The 18,142-nt window shown below is 36.1% G+C and overlaps 1 protein-coding gene across 1 annotated transcript in view; it reads left to right on the top strand.

Moving 5' to 3' along the window:
- LOC145674667 (uncharacterized) overlaps positions 1-18,142 on the top strand; it is a 271,952-nt gene that overhangs the window by 68,259 nt on the left and 185,551 nt on the right. The window contains exon 4 of the mRNA XM_081744892.1: positions 8,011-8,103. Coding sequence (XP_081601018.1) covers positions 8,011-8,103 — 93 coding nt within the window. The remainder of the gene's footprint in view (positions 1-8,010; positions 8,104-18,142) is intronic.

Below are 18,142 nucleotides of genomic sequence, written 5' to 3'. Positions count from 1 at the left end.
AAGTAACCATAGATTCATTACAATTCTCATAGATCTGTACTGAGGGAATAGGATTTTCCCTCGAAATTTTATATAGACATGATATAGTCTTATAAGTTATAGATTTCTTTTTGGTAAATTAAATTTTAGGCATAAATCTTAGCGACATATAGGGATTAGGGACAAGAGCTACTTAGAACAACATTTCTACTATATTAATCGTAGCTACTCAATAATTTATATTAAAACACTAATTATTTGATAACGAGATTCACAAAATTAGGTGTAGTGCTTTACTATGTCTAATTGTAGATTACCTACTTTGGTATAACAAGTACATTTTAAGATTCACAATTTCCTTTTTTTTTCGAACAATTTTTTTTCGTTCTTTTTCTTCAAGACTTCAGTACTTAGAAAACCAGAGAAATGGCACTCATGGAGATGACAAAGCTTCTGTACAAAGCACCTAAATAATGAACAATGTAATAGTAGCAATAGAATGGAACATTATAACACATAATACATAGACTGGCACAATTGGTTGCTCAAATTCAACAATAACAACATTTTATAACATTTTAAATAAGTTAAAGATAAAGAATATAAAGAATATATAAAGCTAATATAAAGAATAAGGGCACACATTGACAAGACCACATAATTCCTGTAATGGATCAAAGTGGTCCATTACAGACACTAGATGCAAGAAGTAGCTATTTGTGTCGTCAGTAGCCGAGTGTGGTGAGGCACTTAAGTTTCGTAAATAGTTTGTGCAACTTGGACATCAATGGTTCGAAACTCGATCTCAGATGCTTTTATATTTATATTTTAAACATGAAGATACGATGAAATAATATATTACAAGTAAAATATTTCTTACACATGGGAATTTCAAATTGAATGTCTTGGTGTTAAAATTGATGTTTACAGTTTTATATCATTTTTCTTATAGTTTAATTTTGGTTCCAAAAGCATCATAAGACGTCTCAGTTGAAAATCTCCGGAATAATCAGCGACACTTGGATGGGTGTGAAATTAGACTGAAATAAATGCAAGTAGGCATGCAATTAGAAACTTATACTCCAAGCTAATTTTATATCTGATAAAACACATTTCTATTGCAACTATATTTGATAATTAATCGTACAATACTCATAAAATAATAAGAAGTATATTCACTGTAATAAACGTAACTTTATTTACTTTACTATTACGAATATAGATGTTCATCATTTACTGTAAAACGAAGAGTTGTACTCCTAGATTTATGAATAATTTCTATCTCCTCTTCGCCTTCTCGTAAGTAATCGCCCGATATGAATTTACAAAATATTTGCTAATTTGCTAATGAAAAGAGTACGTCATTTCCACAATTTAAAAAGAAAATCTCTCTCTGCTGTGATGTAACGTGTGAATGAAAAGTTCGAGAGAACCGTTCAGAATGCAAACGTATCATCCGACATACAGTGAGTAATTATCAGCTGCTGTCTTTTCGAATAGAACGGCAATCAAAATAAAGAGAATCGGGTTTTTACATTGAGATTCTCAATTTCTGCTCACTCTTTCTTGAAGAGAGGCAGGGATAATTGAAGAACTCAAGAAAATTAAATCAGGCATGAATATTATTAAACCATTCCAGTATGCAACCGTATAGAATCGAAATGTTACTAGTCTGGCGTAGTTACGTGTTAACAAACGGAACAATGTTTTCGTTTTACACTTTAACTTTTTCGTTAGTTTGTAAACATTTTATGATATACGATCCAGGCAGACCCGTTTTGAAACAGTTTGTTTCGGGGAAGGGTGAAGATTAATAGGGGAAAATCACGCCACACAGAATGTCCTTTTGCTATTGTAAACACAGTTATCATTAATGAAATAAAAGGTAAATATTCATACAAACACTCATCACAATATATTTAATAAATACCATCTCTGGAAAAAGTTGTTAGAAGAAAAGTCTCTGAGTCTTCCATTAAGTATTATACTGTACAGTTTCGCAGTCATACATTACTATACTTTCACACATGTTTTTGCTGAAAGAATTATTATTATTATTACATTATATTGATGTTGTAAGTAAATATACATAACAATGTAGCAAAGAATTATTCCGATTTAGAAATTGTGATTCAACGGACATACGTAACTTATTTGCAATGCTGAATTGCTTAAACAATATTATTGTTATTATTATTTCTAACATTACCGGTAGTAGAAGAAGCAGAAAAAGTAGAAAGTTAACAATTGCACAATTGTAAGAAACAGTAATGTTTGTTCTTCATCATTCATATTTTTTAACCCATACTAAGAATGTGCATTATGTATTCATCAATTGATTGTTAAATATTTCCAGACAGTATGAATCATTGTTGATACGGCTGGCATAATTTTTAGACCTGTTGTTGGTACTTCACCTTTGTATGCAGCGTGCAGTGAAGAAAATCGTCTCAAATCTAAGACCGAGAGAAATTGAACACTTTTGTTGTTATACATCCGAACTATAAATATTGTAAATGATAAAAAGGTCCTTAATGAGCTTCGTGGGAATCGAACCTAGGATCCCCGACTGGCGAAACCGACATTTAAGCCACTACACTGAGACATCACTGTTAAGAAAGAATAACAAAGACTTGATGTGGAATGTATTTAGCTAATTGCACACATTTACGATTCTATTACGATTCCATTTGTAATAGCGAACACGTTTCAGTTTGTTTACATTATATTACTGTTTATTTTATATTTCACACATAAACGTCCATAGAAATTAATTTACTAAAGATAAATATTATTTCAAACATACGTTGGAGGGCGCTGGACATATATCATGGCTTTGAGGACCAACGGTTAGACTCCTACTCCCGAGATTTTGGTTCCCCCAATATCGTATAGACTGGATTAAACACAGAACTTGTCAATCTACAATGTATATTAGTACCTCGCAAAATAATACAATTATAAAGAAATATCCGGAAAGATAATTTTAAATTATAGTTGTACATTACATCTAACCTCAAAGCTCAATTATGGCGTTAAAATTCCTATTTTCTAAATGCTGCAACAATATCCACTAATGCATGCTAATACTCATATTTCAATATCACCATCTAAACTACTGCTTCTACCAATGCTACTATTACTATTAATAATCATAATAGCACTGAAGTAAATATATACATTATAAATTTCTTTCTTTTTTAATTTGTATTTGATATCATTTCCATTGGAACCTTTGCCTCTCATCGTCCTACTACTAAAGATATGTATTTATTTACCTCCCATTGTTTACCATGCACAAATAATCTCTTGGTTTGATGCATTCGATTTCAGGCAATAGAAATGCCAGTTGAAAGTTCGAATCTCTGTAAAGATAATTCTTCCTATATGTTTATGGTGTTTATGCATTTTTTTTCAATTTAAATTTAAATTCTCTAGACTACTTTTCCTACATAACACTTTAGTTCTTTATCAAGACCGAAATTAGAGTGGTTATCCGTGATTACAACATTGGAATCGGAGAAGTGGACAATTAGCTAAACACACTTCGCATCGTGTTTTTTTTCCTCTTACGTATCAGCGATTTTTTAAAGTAGTGGCTTTAACGTCGTATCCAATTAAGGAGGTCCTGGGTTCGCTTTCCACTGAGATAATTATGGACCTTTTTATCATTTCCAATATTTATACTTCGATGTATAATACCATGAAAAATATTCAATTTCTGTCGCCCTTAAATTTGAGATGACTTTCTTCAGTGCATGTGGTATACAAAAGTAAAATACCAGCATGTCCAAAATGACGTGGGCAGTACATGATTCATACTGTCTGGAAATGAACGTGTTTAGCAAACAATTGATGAATACATTATGTACATCCTTACTATGAGTCAAAATTGTAACTGATCAAGTACCAACATTATTCTTTCCTTACAATTGAGAAATTGTTCATAATTTTCTACTTCTTCTTCTCCTACTACAACTGCTAGAAACAACAATAACAATAAAATCGTATTAAGCAACTCACCATTTCCAATACGTTCAATATATTCATTCAATCACAATTGGTTATCGGAACCGGTCTTTAGTATATTGTTATGGAGTTTACGTAAAATTTCAATATAGTTTATAGAGAATCCTATTTTACCCAAAGGAAGGGAATCACTATATATAATGTTGAAGACAACAAATCCTACGCATTTTATTGTGAGAATGATTATAGTCTTACTGTCATCACCAGTGTTCAGCCATATTGGTAGGTTCATAGAGCAAATCACTCTTTCTGCATTTATTTCTATTTCCAGCCTAGGTTTTGTTAAAGTTTCAGAATTTTCGATTTTCATATTATCCAGGATCTGACACCTTCTTCCTCTCTTTCAGCTTCGAGTAATTACTCATTCAGAAACGTCTTTTGTAGGCAATTCATCCATGGACAAGATGCGAAACGCGGCCTAAACCTATCATGGGCAAAACCTGGCGGGTTAAAATCTCCTCGGGACAAAACCTCGGCCCCCAAAACCTCGCAAGCCAATATCTCACCTGACTAAAATATAGCGTGCTCAATACCTCGCTTACAAAAAACCTCACTGCCAAACCCTCGCGTGCCCAACACATTGTCGCCCAAAATCCCGCCGGAAAAAATCGCCTAGCTAAGATATTGCGTGGTCAAAACATCGACACCCAAAACCTCGTGGGCCGGACACCCGCTTGGCTGAAACCTTGCTGTATGAAACCTCTTCATAAATTTTACCCAATGAGTTTTCTATTGGAATTCTATATTACTACTATTATTACTACTAGTACTACTACAAATATAATAATAATAATAATAATAATATGAAGAAGAGGAAGAAGAAGAAGAAGAACATCATCAAAAACAACAAGAACAAAAACAAGAAGAGGCTGAAGTAACAAGTTTAGTGTAAAAATTAGAAGCACAAGAACCATGACTATTTTAAACTGAATGGGCATATACATGCAAAATAAAGCCACAATCTCTAATCCTTGAATTTGAAGTCTTGAGTGACTATATTAAATAAAACAATAGTCAAACTACACACACGTGTTTAGGATCTCAATGCAAGGAGAAAGTGTATCTCCAACTTTGGTCGGAAGACCTTAATTATGGCGATAGGGTCAATTAAAGGTAATTAGTGATGTTGGTTATAGAGTGACCACACTGAATAATACAAGCGTTCACATGCATATTCAGGACCTCAATGCAAGGAAAACGCTTAACCTTGACTTTCGTCGGAAACAATTACAGGGATAGGGCTAATTGAAGGTAATTATCGGAAATCGTTGTGACGAGGAATTATACAGAAATTTTTCCTAGGCAAGATTACGTTCCGCGTAGTATAGACCAGGCAAGTTTCTGTGTGCGAGATTTCAGACCACGAGGTTTTTGTGGTGATAGATTTTGTGACGCGAGGTTCTGGACGGCGAGGTTTTAGTCAGGCGAGATATTGGCCGGGCAAGATGTTTGCCCACCAGGTTTTGGAGTACGAGGTATTGGATAGCTAAGTTCTCCATATTGTTTATTAAAGAATGACAAACTCATAGATTCACTTAAATCTGAAGTGTGAATTTCATTATAAATAAATCTTAAGTATAACTTGGAGTACGTATTGCAGAGTACGTATTGTAACGTTATGGCTAGTTCATTAAAAAAACGCCCGAAAAGACTTATCCACAAACATTACCTTCCCGTTGTTATGGTGTATTGTCAGACAGTTAATTAAATAATAATTTACAAAATATGATCAAAATCGTCAATGTCGTTCTTGATAAAATTGCCAGAAAAAAATCCTGAAGGAAATCCTCCTCTCGTATATTTTCAAGACAAATAAAGTATGACATATTTTCAGTTTATCATTGAAATACAAACATAGTTGCCTAAGTCGTTTTTGAGAAAAGTGTTCCAAACAAATACTCTTCGTATTTTTCCCTAGAAAAATGACTTATACCACAGTATAAGATTGCTAATGAAATATTTCGCTTTAACATTAAACAGGATCGGTAGAACCGTTTTAGAGAAAATTGCTTTTATTTATTTTCATCCTTCAGTAAGATAATCTTATTTTAGCGAGCAGAAAGAAAATAAGAAAAAAATAGAGAAAATTATTAAAAATAATTTCAAATGTGGTGCGGATACATGGCGGCATATGACCTGTAAACAAGTGGACGTGTTTGCATTGGGACGAATGAACAAACGAACAAAATAGCAACCAAACACAAGGACCTGCATTTAAAAATAATTTTTCGGTATTTAGGAGCCATAAAACGTGTATCTACTCAAATCTTGTATTCGAATTGTTTTTATCACAATCACCATTCTTTTTTCACTCCTATCATCGACCATTCGAAATCAATTCAAAAAATATATACAAAATGTCTAGTTTTACGTAGAACGTTATGGTTTTAAGCTAAAGGAAACTGAGTGCTTATGGAAAGTGAGTGAGAAGAAAATAATAATTTGTGAAATGTGAATGTGGGGGAAAACGAAAGAAGCTCGAGGAGGTCTACTTGCTGCAACCTGTAGACGTAAAACTGAAAGATCTCGGTAACTTATTTAAAATAAAATAAACTATTAAGCAGATTTGGACATTTCTGATTGTGCGATCGATGCCAATAAACAGTATTTAATGAAACGAAACCTCAATTTTCATTGGAGAGCCATGGTGATTCTTACATGTCATTATGGATACCTGAAAGTTTACAAGCCAACTGTTACACATTTCAGAATACTAACGTTTGAGTCCTTGCTAAGCAGTTGTATTTAGTCAGTTGGTAGGCTGTTGTCTGCCGAATCAAAAAGGTTGTGTATTCAAATCATTGTCAAGTAGCTCAGATTATTTTCCTGATTTAAACTTAAAGATGAGAGTTTCTACGACTTCCCTTTACCCTGAAATCTTGTTCAGATATGGTAAGTAAACTGAAGTATAAGAAGTAAGGGTATTTACCAATTTAATAAGAGTTCTGCATCTGTACGACGTTTTCATATGTTTGAAGTTTTAGATATGCATGTCCCATTCATACTTGTGTTGCAAATTAAGTACATTAATTTCAATAATTGTTTAAAGAATCGATGTTGTAGTTGTTTCCGTTTCTCTTGTGTAGATTATCTCTGAACATGAATCTGCCCACAAATGCTGCAGAGGCAATTTTTAGAACTACGATGCACTATCCTGCCACTCAACGTATTATTCTGATTAGTACTATGCGTCAAAGAAGGAATCAAGGAAAAAGATGATTCGAACTTCTTCAGAGACGGTATTGTACAGATTGGAAGTGTGTGCATGAACTACATAGATTTGCTTCTTAATTATCTAGTCAAAACAAAAATGGTACCACATATTCCTACATAACCGGCCCTCCACATAAGAATGTCGTGGTCACATACGCCGAAAGTGATTTTAAGACACGTTTGCTGCCCATACTAGAATGAATAAAGTATATGTAACTTGAACAACAGTAGCACTAACAAATTTAATTCATGAGTCTAACCGCATTACAAAAGTATAATAATATGTAAGCAGCTTGGATGCTAAATGGTGTAACTCTAAAACTAATATTTCCCAGCAGAGAACTTTGAACTTTTATATATCTCGCCAATACCTCAAGAAAATGTTCACTATCAGCATTATCAAATAGTCTTCGTATTGTTTTTTGTATTAGTCATAAAATAAATACATTGTTTTAAAAGTAAGACATTGAACTTTAAAATTCTCTCCTGAAAAAATAAATTTTGAAATTAGATCACTTGGTATCCAAGGGATGCGACCAAATTGTCAGGGTAGTAAGCATTCAGTTTTGTTTCACTGCTAAGAAAATCACCCTTTGATGTACTTCAGTGGTTTGATATACATCTTACAGTAATAAAATTAGGTAAAATTTTAATAACATATTAATCAGAACATCTCTCAAAATTCCCAAAGTAACGGAACTTATTTCTGTACAATAAAATTTCTATTGTACACTTATACACAATTGTAACATTTAGTACAATTACAAATATTTTTTTTTTACTTTGTAGGGAACTGAGTCTAGAGGTGTATACCTACCTGAAGCATAGTAGCTTGGATGGTGTAAGAATTTTGAGCCAAACTTCACTCCCATGGATTATAAGGTAACAACGAAATTTGTTATTTGTTATTCTCAGCCGTGAAATTGTTTTGCCATATCACTTTGACGGTGCAACTTAGGGCCGGAAGGAGGGGGGGCAACATTTATAAATGATCGAAAATGATATTAGTGTCGAATCTATAGTTTGAGGGGTCGCTGCGATGGACAGTGACACTTCCAATGCCGTGCCTCGCAACATGGAGGATGGGAGAGGGATATATATCGCAGTGGATATATGTGCTCGAAAATGGCCGATATTAGCGTCGTATCCATAGTTTTCTGGGTCGCTGAGATGAACAGTGATCTTTCCGGTACCCTTCAAATCCACAACATTTAAAATGAAAACAGTATATTTCATGGGTATGAAACACAGGAAATACGGAGCTGTGCCTTTAAACTTTCATTTTAATTCAGTGAACCGGGTAATTGATGGTAATATATTTTATGATTTAATTTAAAGATAAAATACATCACTTTAATCTCATTATTTGAGAATTTATAACAATAATAATAAATATAGATATATAATTGATATATATTATTAGTGCAATTAAGAAATTAGATCTTTTAATAGCGCACGATCACCACTTATAGTATAAGAAAGCCTAGTGTTTGGGCGCAAAGAATAATACAATTGTAGTTATTATATTTTGTAGTAATTGTAATAATTATCAGTAAACCTAGTAATGATAATGACTGTGAAATGAACAGCAGTTCAGTCAATTAAGCTACTAGAAAAGTGAAGAAATGGTTAGAATAATTGTGTTTAACAGATTCACTTAGAACTGAACATCGGAAAATATATACTCTATTACTCCCTATCATATTCATTAGTTAACGTGGACAAACGAACTAAAATTATCGCTGATAGCTGAGATTAGATCTACCAAGCACGCGTAATTTAATTCCGATACAACTAGTACTACAGTGCACGACAGTGATTGAACTGTAATTTGGACAATTATAATATAACCAAAATTCCCGAACTACGATTGCTCACGAAGAAATTAATACTCCAGAAGTATGTTTGGAAATAACTTTTACCTGCTTTAAAAATAAAATGTTAAGCGAAAATATATTTGGGCTACTGAAAGTCAATTATTCCCTCTCTTAAAAAAATGTATGAACTATTTGGAATCCGACATTTTACATCATGAAAACTTCAATTTCTTTTTCTTTCTTCTTTAGATACCCCAATTTATTAAAATGGATCTTTTTACAAAGATTAAATACATTTTTATTTAATAATATTCAAATGTCGTTTATGTTTTCTACTGAAACTGTTTGAACCAAAGAATTGAACTCTCATTATTTGCACATTTGCAGATGGAAGAACATATTTCAGGCAACGTTTTAAAAGAAACCAAACACTTGGGATTTAGATTTTAGAGCACAGATCAGCATATTCGAATCGGAATAAGTCTAAGCTCAAACCAATGCATTTAAGACCGTGTAGGCACGTTTTTGAAACCAAAACCTATTAAAACATAGCGAGTTCATTTTTGAATTTAGCACCACGATGTATTAAGAAAGGAATAAAAAGAACTCCACTCGAAACTGGAAAAATTACATGAGTTTGTCTTTTGCTTTTTTCTTCCTTTACTTTGAGTCTAAGTCAGTCCACGGTGTATTGAAGGGCGACAACGCAATTCACAAGTGTATTTTGTTACCGTTGTGGACGGAAATATCTGACAGAATTGTAAAAACATGTTTGCAAATGTGCAGGTGTTACGTGCACATGTGCAGTTTGCAAATGTTCAAAAGTGCAAGTCCTAAGTAAAACGTGCAAACGGGCAAGTCTAACCAGGGATGATATCGAAACTGCACCTTGAATTAGAAGACATTCTATATATTTCCTGATAGGACTTCTCTAGCAAGTTCCCTAACAGGTATTCGTTTCTTGCCCGGAAGTGACCCCGCCTTTGTAGGGGCTAAAATATATAGAACATTTTGACCTATTTTCTATAGCAGGCGATCATAAAGTACGTTGCTACTCCTAAAAGTTGAAACCTATGCTAAAACGCCAAAACACCTGTTTCATCATTGTAAAAGCATAATTTAACGAAGTGAAAATATTTGTCCCAGGGTCTCTGCAGGGTCCCAGGTGGGGTCCAACTCAAAATTTGCAATTGAAAAGAGTGGCAAGTAGCATATCGTTTGAAAGCTAATGTTAAAAGAAAAACGATAACAGAAGTCTTACAGCTCTAACCAAACTCTGTGCGAAATGGAGGAAGATTCAAAATTTGAAAACAGTCTGCAGCTAACAGTGCATGGCCACCACTAGAATTCCAAAACTGTGATACAGGTGCCAAAATTCTAAAACAGGTGTTTCATTATTGGAAAAGTTCTATTTATCGAAATGATAATGTTTACCCCAGGGTCCCCGTATGGTCCCAGGTGGGGTCCAACTCAAAATTGGCAATTGAAAAGAGGGGCAAGTAGCATATCGTTTGAAAGCTAGTGTTAAAAGAACGATAACAGAAGTTTGACAGCTCTAATCAAACTCTGTGCGAAATGGAGGAAGATTCAAAATTTGAAAACAGTCTGCAGCTAACAGTGCATGGCCACCACTATTATTCCAAAACTGTGATACAGGTGTCAAAATTCTAAAACACGTGTTTCATTATTTGAAATGTTTTATTTATCTAAATGATAATGTTTACCCCAGGGTCCCCGCAGGGTCCCAGGTGGGGTCCAACTCAAGATTGGCAATTGAAAAGAGGGGCACGTAGCATATCGTTTGAAAGCTATCCCGCTACAACTTACCGACAGCCCGTCTGGTAGAAGTGATCTAGAAACCTCTAGACCCCGTGGCTGTTTTGCATTTACAAGTGTCGTTTTGATGTGAAGAACCACATAGTTCGACATTTGTTTCAAACTTTAGGTGTAAGAGGTGGTCATGAACCTTAAGATTCAGCATGTAGACGTAGTGTAAACACCCCACCATTTTGCACAGGATTGGCGTAGAGACGAAAGGTTGGTTCCATACGCTGTCTGTTTTGAGAAACTTTGAAAGAAAATACTACTTAACCCATTTGAAAATGTATAGTTTGACCGCTGCCCGCATATAGGGACTCCAGGACATTCGTTTTCATTTCTTTACATTGAACGTTTGCAATGACGAATTTAAAAAGCCAGCAACCCTGACTTATAGCCTGTGATTAGCTTGAATGAAAAGTTGTGTTAGTCAATTTGCAATAACGTTGACTTACATCTAGAAAATTGATTCTCTAGATTGCAAAGAAGGTTCACAAGCTCATCAAGTTGATGGTGACAAACTCTGTTCTCCAGGACATTACAATGACCGTAGACGATTATGTTACGTTCGAAGATAATACTCAATTCCTCAAGGAACTACTTCGGGTACCGAAGGCGATCCTGATTACGACTACCTGGACCCAAATCCTTCTCAGCAAACCGCATTTTGGAGATCATGGAGTGAAGCGAAATTGAGGGATACTGTAGCAGCTTATAACAACGCGTCCAGTGGTCGCAAACTCAAGGATGCGAAACGTGTAGCAAGAGTTGACATCTGTACGAGTGACATCATTCGGATGAGACTAATCCTGGACAAGGCATCCAAGCGGAGCAAGCTAGCAGAACTCCGAGAATCTGTCAAAGCATGGTGCAAAAATCAACGCGCTGCTCCGAATTTTTTCAGGATCACTGAAGAAGGCATTGCCGTGGAAGCCTTAGAAAAATCGCGGAAGCTACGGGTTACTGGTTTCAAGGCATCCCGATTCTGGATCCGCCGACTATTAAGAGAAATGAACTGGGGTTCCAAGAAAATCACAAAGTCATGACAATGGCAGCCAGAACAAAAGCACTAGAACGTTCAAACGAATTCGACAGATACATTCAACAAATCAGGCGAGAGATTGAATAGGATAACTACAACCTTGATCAAATTGTGAATCTTGATCAAAGTGGATTCAATTATGAATTACTAACACCACGAACTCTAACTCAACGTGGAGTAAAAAATGTCGAAACTCAAGCAAGATGCGAATCAAAAGTGACACATTCTTACACAGTCCAGGAAGCGATTTCGGCATCAGGAAAGGTCGTGGGCCTGACTGTCATTGTGCGCCGCGAACCATCCGGGAAATTTTGATCAAGGGTCCAATGTAAAATCCCTCAGATCCCTGGAGTCATGATCAGAGCAAACAAGTCAGGAATGATGACAAAGGCAATATTCAAGGAATACCTGCTACATCATGTTCGAGACGTTGGAACTCCTTGTCTTTGGTTGAACGACGACGCAGCCATCATGAGAGATCCGGACTTGTATCAAGAGTGTCCTGACTTACATCCAGGAACAATCATTCCAGGCTGTACTTCCTATGGACAGCCATTCGATATGGGATATATTCTTTACAGAAAAATGATGGTGAAGCGTGCCCACAAGCATGTTCAGAATGAAGGACTTGGAGACAAGCTAGACATGACAAATCGGTATTCCAGTGCTCACTTGATTGGGGTAACACGAAATCAGTTGGAATCACCCAGATTCCAAGATATGATCAAGTACGCTTTCGGCAAATATGGATACATCGACCTTCCTGATGATTTTAGTTACCAGTCAGTGAGAGATTTGTCTTTCAGTTTCCACACAAAGAATTCAGCTTTCTTGACATGTTCAATTCCGGACGACGAACACTGCATGGAGAAGAGTTTTATTGAGTGCACTTGGTGTCTCCAACCACTGTGCTTTTATCACTTCTTCATGAACAATAGCACGGCCGCACCACTCTACGAGACACTCAAGCCTCACTATCACGCCGTAGAGTGATCGTCATGCATATGGCCCTCATACCTGCATAACAAAAGATACAGTCCTGGCAGCTACCACGTTGCTACGACCGTGCCGTGTGACTTACGTGGCTCTCACACATAGACCAGAACAAAAGCCAAGCTTCAGCAAACAACAGTCGATGGAGCCGTGTCTTCTAGATTGCTTCTACCAGACGGGTCGTCGGAAAGTTGAAGAACGATAGCTTATAAACGATATACTTTTTGAAGCCTTTCCAAATGAAAACTTCGAGGTAGACTCCTTGTGGGACCCTACGAGGCCCCTGGGGCAAACATTTTCATTTAGATAAATTGCACGTTTTAAATACTGTAACACATGTTTTAGAATTTTGAAACCTGTATCACAGTTTTGGAATAATAGTGGTGGCCATGCACTGTTAGCTGCAGACTGTTTTCAAATTTTGAATCTTCCTCCATTTCACACAGAGTTTGATTAGAGCTGTAAAACTTCTGTTATCGTTTTTCTTTTAACACTAGCTTTCAAACGACATGCTACTTGCCCCTCTTTTCAATTGCCAATTTTGTGTTGGACCCCACCTGGGACCCTGCGGGGACCCTGGAGTAATCATTATTATTTCGATAAATAGAACTTTTCAAATAATGAAACACGTGTTTTAGAATTTTGGCACCTGTATCACAGTTTTGGAATTCTAGTGGTGGCCATGCACTGTTAGCTGCAGACTGTTTTCAAATTTTGAATCTTCCGCCATTTCACACAGAGTTTGATTAGAGCTGTCAAACTTCTGTTATCGTTTTTCTTTTAACACTAGCTTTCAAACGATATGCTACTTGCCCCTCTTTTCAATTGCCAATTTTGAGTTGGACCCCACCTGGTACCCTGCGGGGACCCTGGAGTAAACATTATAATTTCGATAAATAGAACTTTTCAAATAATGAAACACGTGTTTTAGAATTTTGACACCTGTATCACAGTTTTGGAATTCTAGTGGTGGCCATGCACTGTTAGCTGCAGACTGTTTTCAAACTTTGAATCTTCCTCCATTTCGCACAGAGTTTGGTTAGAGCTGTAAGACTTCTGTTATCGTTTTTCTTTTAACACTAGCTTTCAAACGATATGCTACTTGCCCCTCTTTTCAATTGTAAATTTTGAGTTGGACCCCACCTGGGACCCTGCGGAGACCCTGGGACAAATATTTTCACTTCGTTAAATTATGCTTTTACAATGTGTTTTGGCGTTTTAGCATAGGTTTCAAGGAGTAAAAGTAGGAGTATGCTTTTAGGAGTAGCAACGTACTTTATGATCGCCTGCTATAGAAAATAGGTCAAAATGTTCTATATATTTTAGCCCCTACAATGGCGGGGTCACTTCCGGGCAAGAAACGAACACCTGTTTGGGAACTTGCTAGAGAAGTCTTATCAGGAAATAAATAGAATGTCTCCCAATTCAAGATGCAGTTTCGATATCATCCCTGGTAAGATGATGTGGTCACGCATAACTGCGATCGCATGCTTATGCAGGGTCCGCTCCAAGTATAAATTAGTTAGCACAATGTTTTGGTTTAATTAGTGAAAGGTCTGGATATCGACGTCTGATAATGAGAAGATGATCCGTAAAATAACTAGGAATACGTGTGACTTTTAGTAATTCACTTGGCTTGGCTCTAACTCTTTTATCTATAAGCATTCCTTTTCATATGGGGTGTCAGGTACGGTTTAGGTACATAATCCGGGGTTGAAAGCGATACTTGTGTGCCTGTGTCAAGTAGCGCATAGGTCTATTGATCTCCTGTTTCTACTTTAAAGGTATTCAAAGTTCCAGCGCTAGCGCCATTCCATAATGGTTAGTGTAAACGTTTCTATGACCTCGCTTTTCACGTTAGGTAAGAACGTGGCAAGAAAAGAAATTAGATATGGAGACAAAAGATGATCTTGAGGCCATTTTGATTGCCGACCAGTTTAATTTCTTATTCCTCCAAAATATTTTTTATTTTTATACATAAACAGATGTACATTTAGCGTTTTCAGATCCCATACAGTGATCTAAATTATTCATATCCTCAAAACTGTGCATTAATTGATATAAAATGCCGGATAACAGATACATTCTTATTTCACCCAGCAACTCAGATTCGTATAGTTGTCTGCGTTCGTACTTAAAGTCTCTCATCAGTTTGTAGATGAACACAATACTACACTTTCTAAATCATATTTAAAGAAGCGTCACTAGTCAGAATAGTATAGCTTTAATTTCGCCTTTAATTACTCATACCTTAAGTAGGTTGGTTAGAATTTTTATTAAGTACCAAATAAATGCGGGGTCTTTTAAGCTAGCCGGTATGAATTCTGTTATCTGAGTTTCAGTCATTTTTATATTCTACCTATCATTTAATATGAATTAAGAATTTTTCTACTGATTCACATTTAACGGCCGAAAAATAGGGATTAATGATATTTGGAAAAATATGAAAGCTTTTACATGACATAGAGACACTTTTAATATTGTTATCGTCCTTGGGGAAGGAGAACGTTAAATTGTTTGTTAATTGTGATTTAAAATTTTGAGATTTCACTGGACATTGCTCGGAAACCAGACTTGATTTTAAACATCTTCAAGATTTGTACTTAAATCCTTACTATTCTCACAATATGTTTCTTCAGTTGTTGAAGCTAGTTTTTGTTTGCCATATTTTTCTTCCGTATTAGTTGTATGAGGAAGAAATCCGTTTCTCGTTATTGCCGGCGCTTCTCTATTTGACGGAAGTTCGGCTTGTGCCAAGGCTGCCGGAGTTACGAAACTGCTCCAGTCCTTACTCTCTAATTAGCTAATATGATTCCTATCAAATTCCGTACTTTCCAACATATTGCCCACAACTTCAGTGTCTGAAACTACACTACTAACGTAAGAGGAGAGATAAATACAAGTTGCGATAGATTTTGTTACTCTTGTTCTACGTACTTCGTAATTTCTTTAACGCTGGTGACTCACTATAGCTATACTGAGAACTTGTACATTTTACAGGCGGTAAATTACCACTAGTTATGCTATCTTGTATTTCACTGGCTGCACTCTGTTGACTAACAAGGAGAAGGCAGACTTTGGTAAGTGAACTTCAAGGCCATTTTTGCGAGGAGGTAGTGCACATTTAAAGAGTTAATATTACAAACTGGGAGAGCGCAATGGGCAAAAATAAGGGAGAAAAAACGTCTTCAAACGTTGTCTGCAGTAGTAGAAAATGGATCGATCTGGAACAGACCTGGCTCAGCATTAGCCAACTCACGAGCCCCTGGGAAAATGACCACCGTACACCGTGAGCCCACGGTCTTTTACGACCTCCATTTTAGGGGTGAATTCGTTCCCTTTTATGAACACTTTTTAGGGGGTGTACTCGTTCTCTTTTACGAGCCCATTTTAGGGGGTGAACTCGTTCCCTTTTATGAGCATATTTTTCAACCCTTATTTTAACATAGCATAGAATACATGGAGACTATGAACACACACAGCAGAACAGACTCGTTCCCTTTTATGACCTCCATTTTAAGGGGTGTACTCGTTCCCTTTTTCAACCCCTATTTCAACATAGGAGATAACACATAACACTACGTAACACACAGCAGAACAGATAACACATAAGAGTACCTAACATAACATGGGTGAACTCGTTCAACCCCTATTTTAACATTGCAGAGCTAATAAAAGAACATGGCTTATTTTCCAACCCCTATTTCAACATAGCGCATCAGACAGAGACTACGAGCACCAGCCAACAGATAATACGTAAAACTCGTTCCCTTTTATGAGCATATTTTCCAACCCCTATTTGAACATAGCAGAAATTACACTGAGATTATGAACATAGAACAGAGCATGGCTTATTTTCCAACATAGCAGAAATTACACTGAGACTACGTAACACACAACATCCTCCATTTTAAGGGTGAATTTATGAGCATATTTTCCACCCCTATTTCAACATAGCGCATCAGACAGAGACTACGAGCACCAGCCAACAGATAATACGTAAGACTCGTTCCCTTTTATGAGCATATTTTTCAACCCTTATTTTAACAACTGAGATTATGAACACAGAACAGAGCATGGCTTATTTTCCACCATAGCAGAAATTACACTGAGACTACGTAACACACAACATCCTCCATTTTACGGGTGTACTCATTTTCCAACCCCTATTTTAACATAGCATAGAATACACTGAGACTATGAACACACAGCACAACAGCTAATAAAAGAGCATGGCTTATTTTGCAACCCTTACGAACACATAGTAGAGCAGATAATAAACACAACAACCTCCATTTTAGGGGTGAATTTATTCCCTTTCATGAGCATATTTTCCAACCCCTATTTCAACATCACAGAGACTACGAAACATGGCGGACATAGCACAGGGAGTATTCATTTTCTCCACCCCTAATTGAACATAGCATAGAATACATGGAGACTATGAACATACAACAGAGCAGATAACAAACACAACCACTTCCATTTTAGGGGTGGACTCGTTCTCTTTTATAATTACTTTTCCAACCCCTATTTTACCATAGCAGAAATTACATATTTTTTTTTCAACCCCTATTTTAAGACAATGAATATGAACCGATTTAGATGGAACTCGACATATGGAGGTTTTCGACCATGCTGAGTACAAATATCATACCTATTTTTACCTGGGTCCTATAGTTTATGTGGCATACGCCCTTTTTATGACAATTTTAACCGATTTGGATTAAACTCGGTATATGAGGGTTTTCGGACATGCTGATTACAAATATAATACTTATTTTTATCTGGGTCTTATAGTTTATGTGGGATACGCCCTTTGTATGACAATTTTAACCGATTTGGATGAAACTCGGCATATGGGGGTTTTCGGACATGCTGAGTACAAATATCATACATTTAGCAATAGGTCATCAGGTACTACATGACCCAAAATTAGTGGTCATCGAGGTCAAAGGTCAAAATACTTAAAACCCAATAACTCGAAAACGAAGCAACGTATTGAGGTGCTGTTTCCAAATCTAGTAATAGGTCATCAGGTACTACATGTTCCAAAATAATGACCATCGAGACTTAAAACCTAATAACTCAGAAACGGAGCCACATATTGAGATGGTGTTTCCACATTTAGCAAGAGGTCATCAACTACTACATGTCCCAAAATTAGTGGCCATCGAGGTCAAAGGTCAACATACTTAAAACCCAATAACTCGAAAACGAAGCAACGTATTGAGGTGGTTTCCACATTTAG

The sequence above is a fragment of the Thermobia domestica genome, chromosome 17 (genome assembly GCF_964235325.1).
Source record: "Thermobia domestica chromosome 17, izTheDome1.hap1.1, whole genome shotgun sequence".
Classification (NCBI taxonomy): domain Eukaryota; kingdom Metazoa; phylum Arthropoda; class Insecta; order Zygentoma; family Lepismatidae; genus Thermobia; species Thermobia domestica.
The sequence above is the reverse complement of the archived record's forward strand: the minus strand, read 5'-3'. Positions and strand labels throughout refer to the sequence as shown.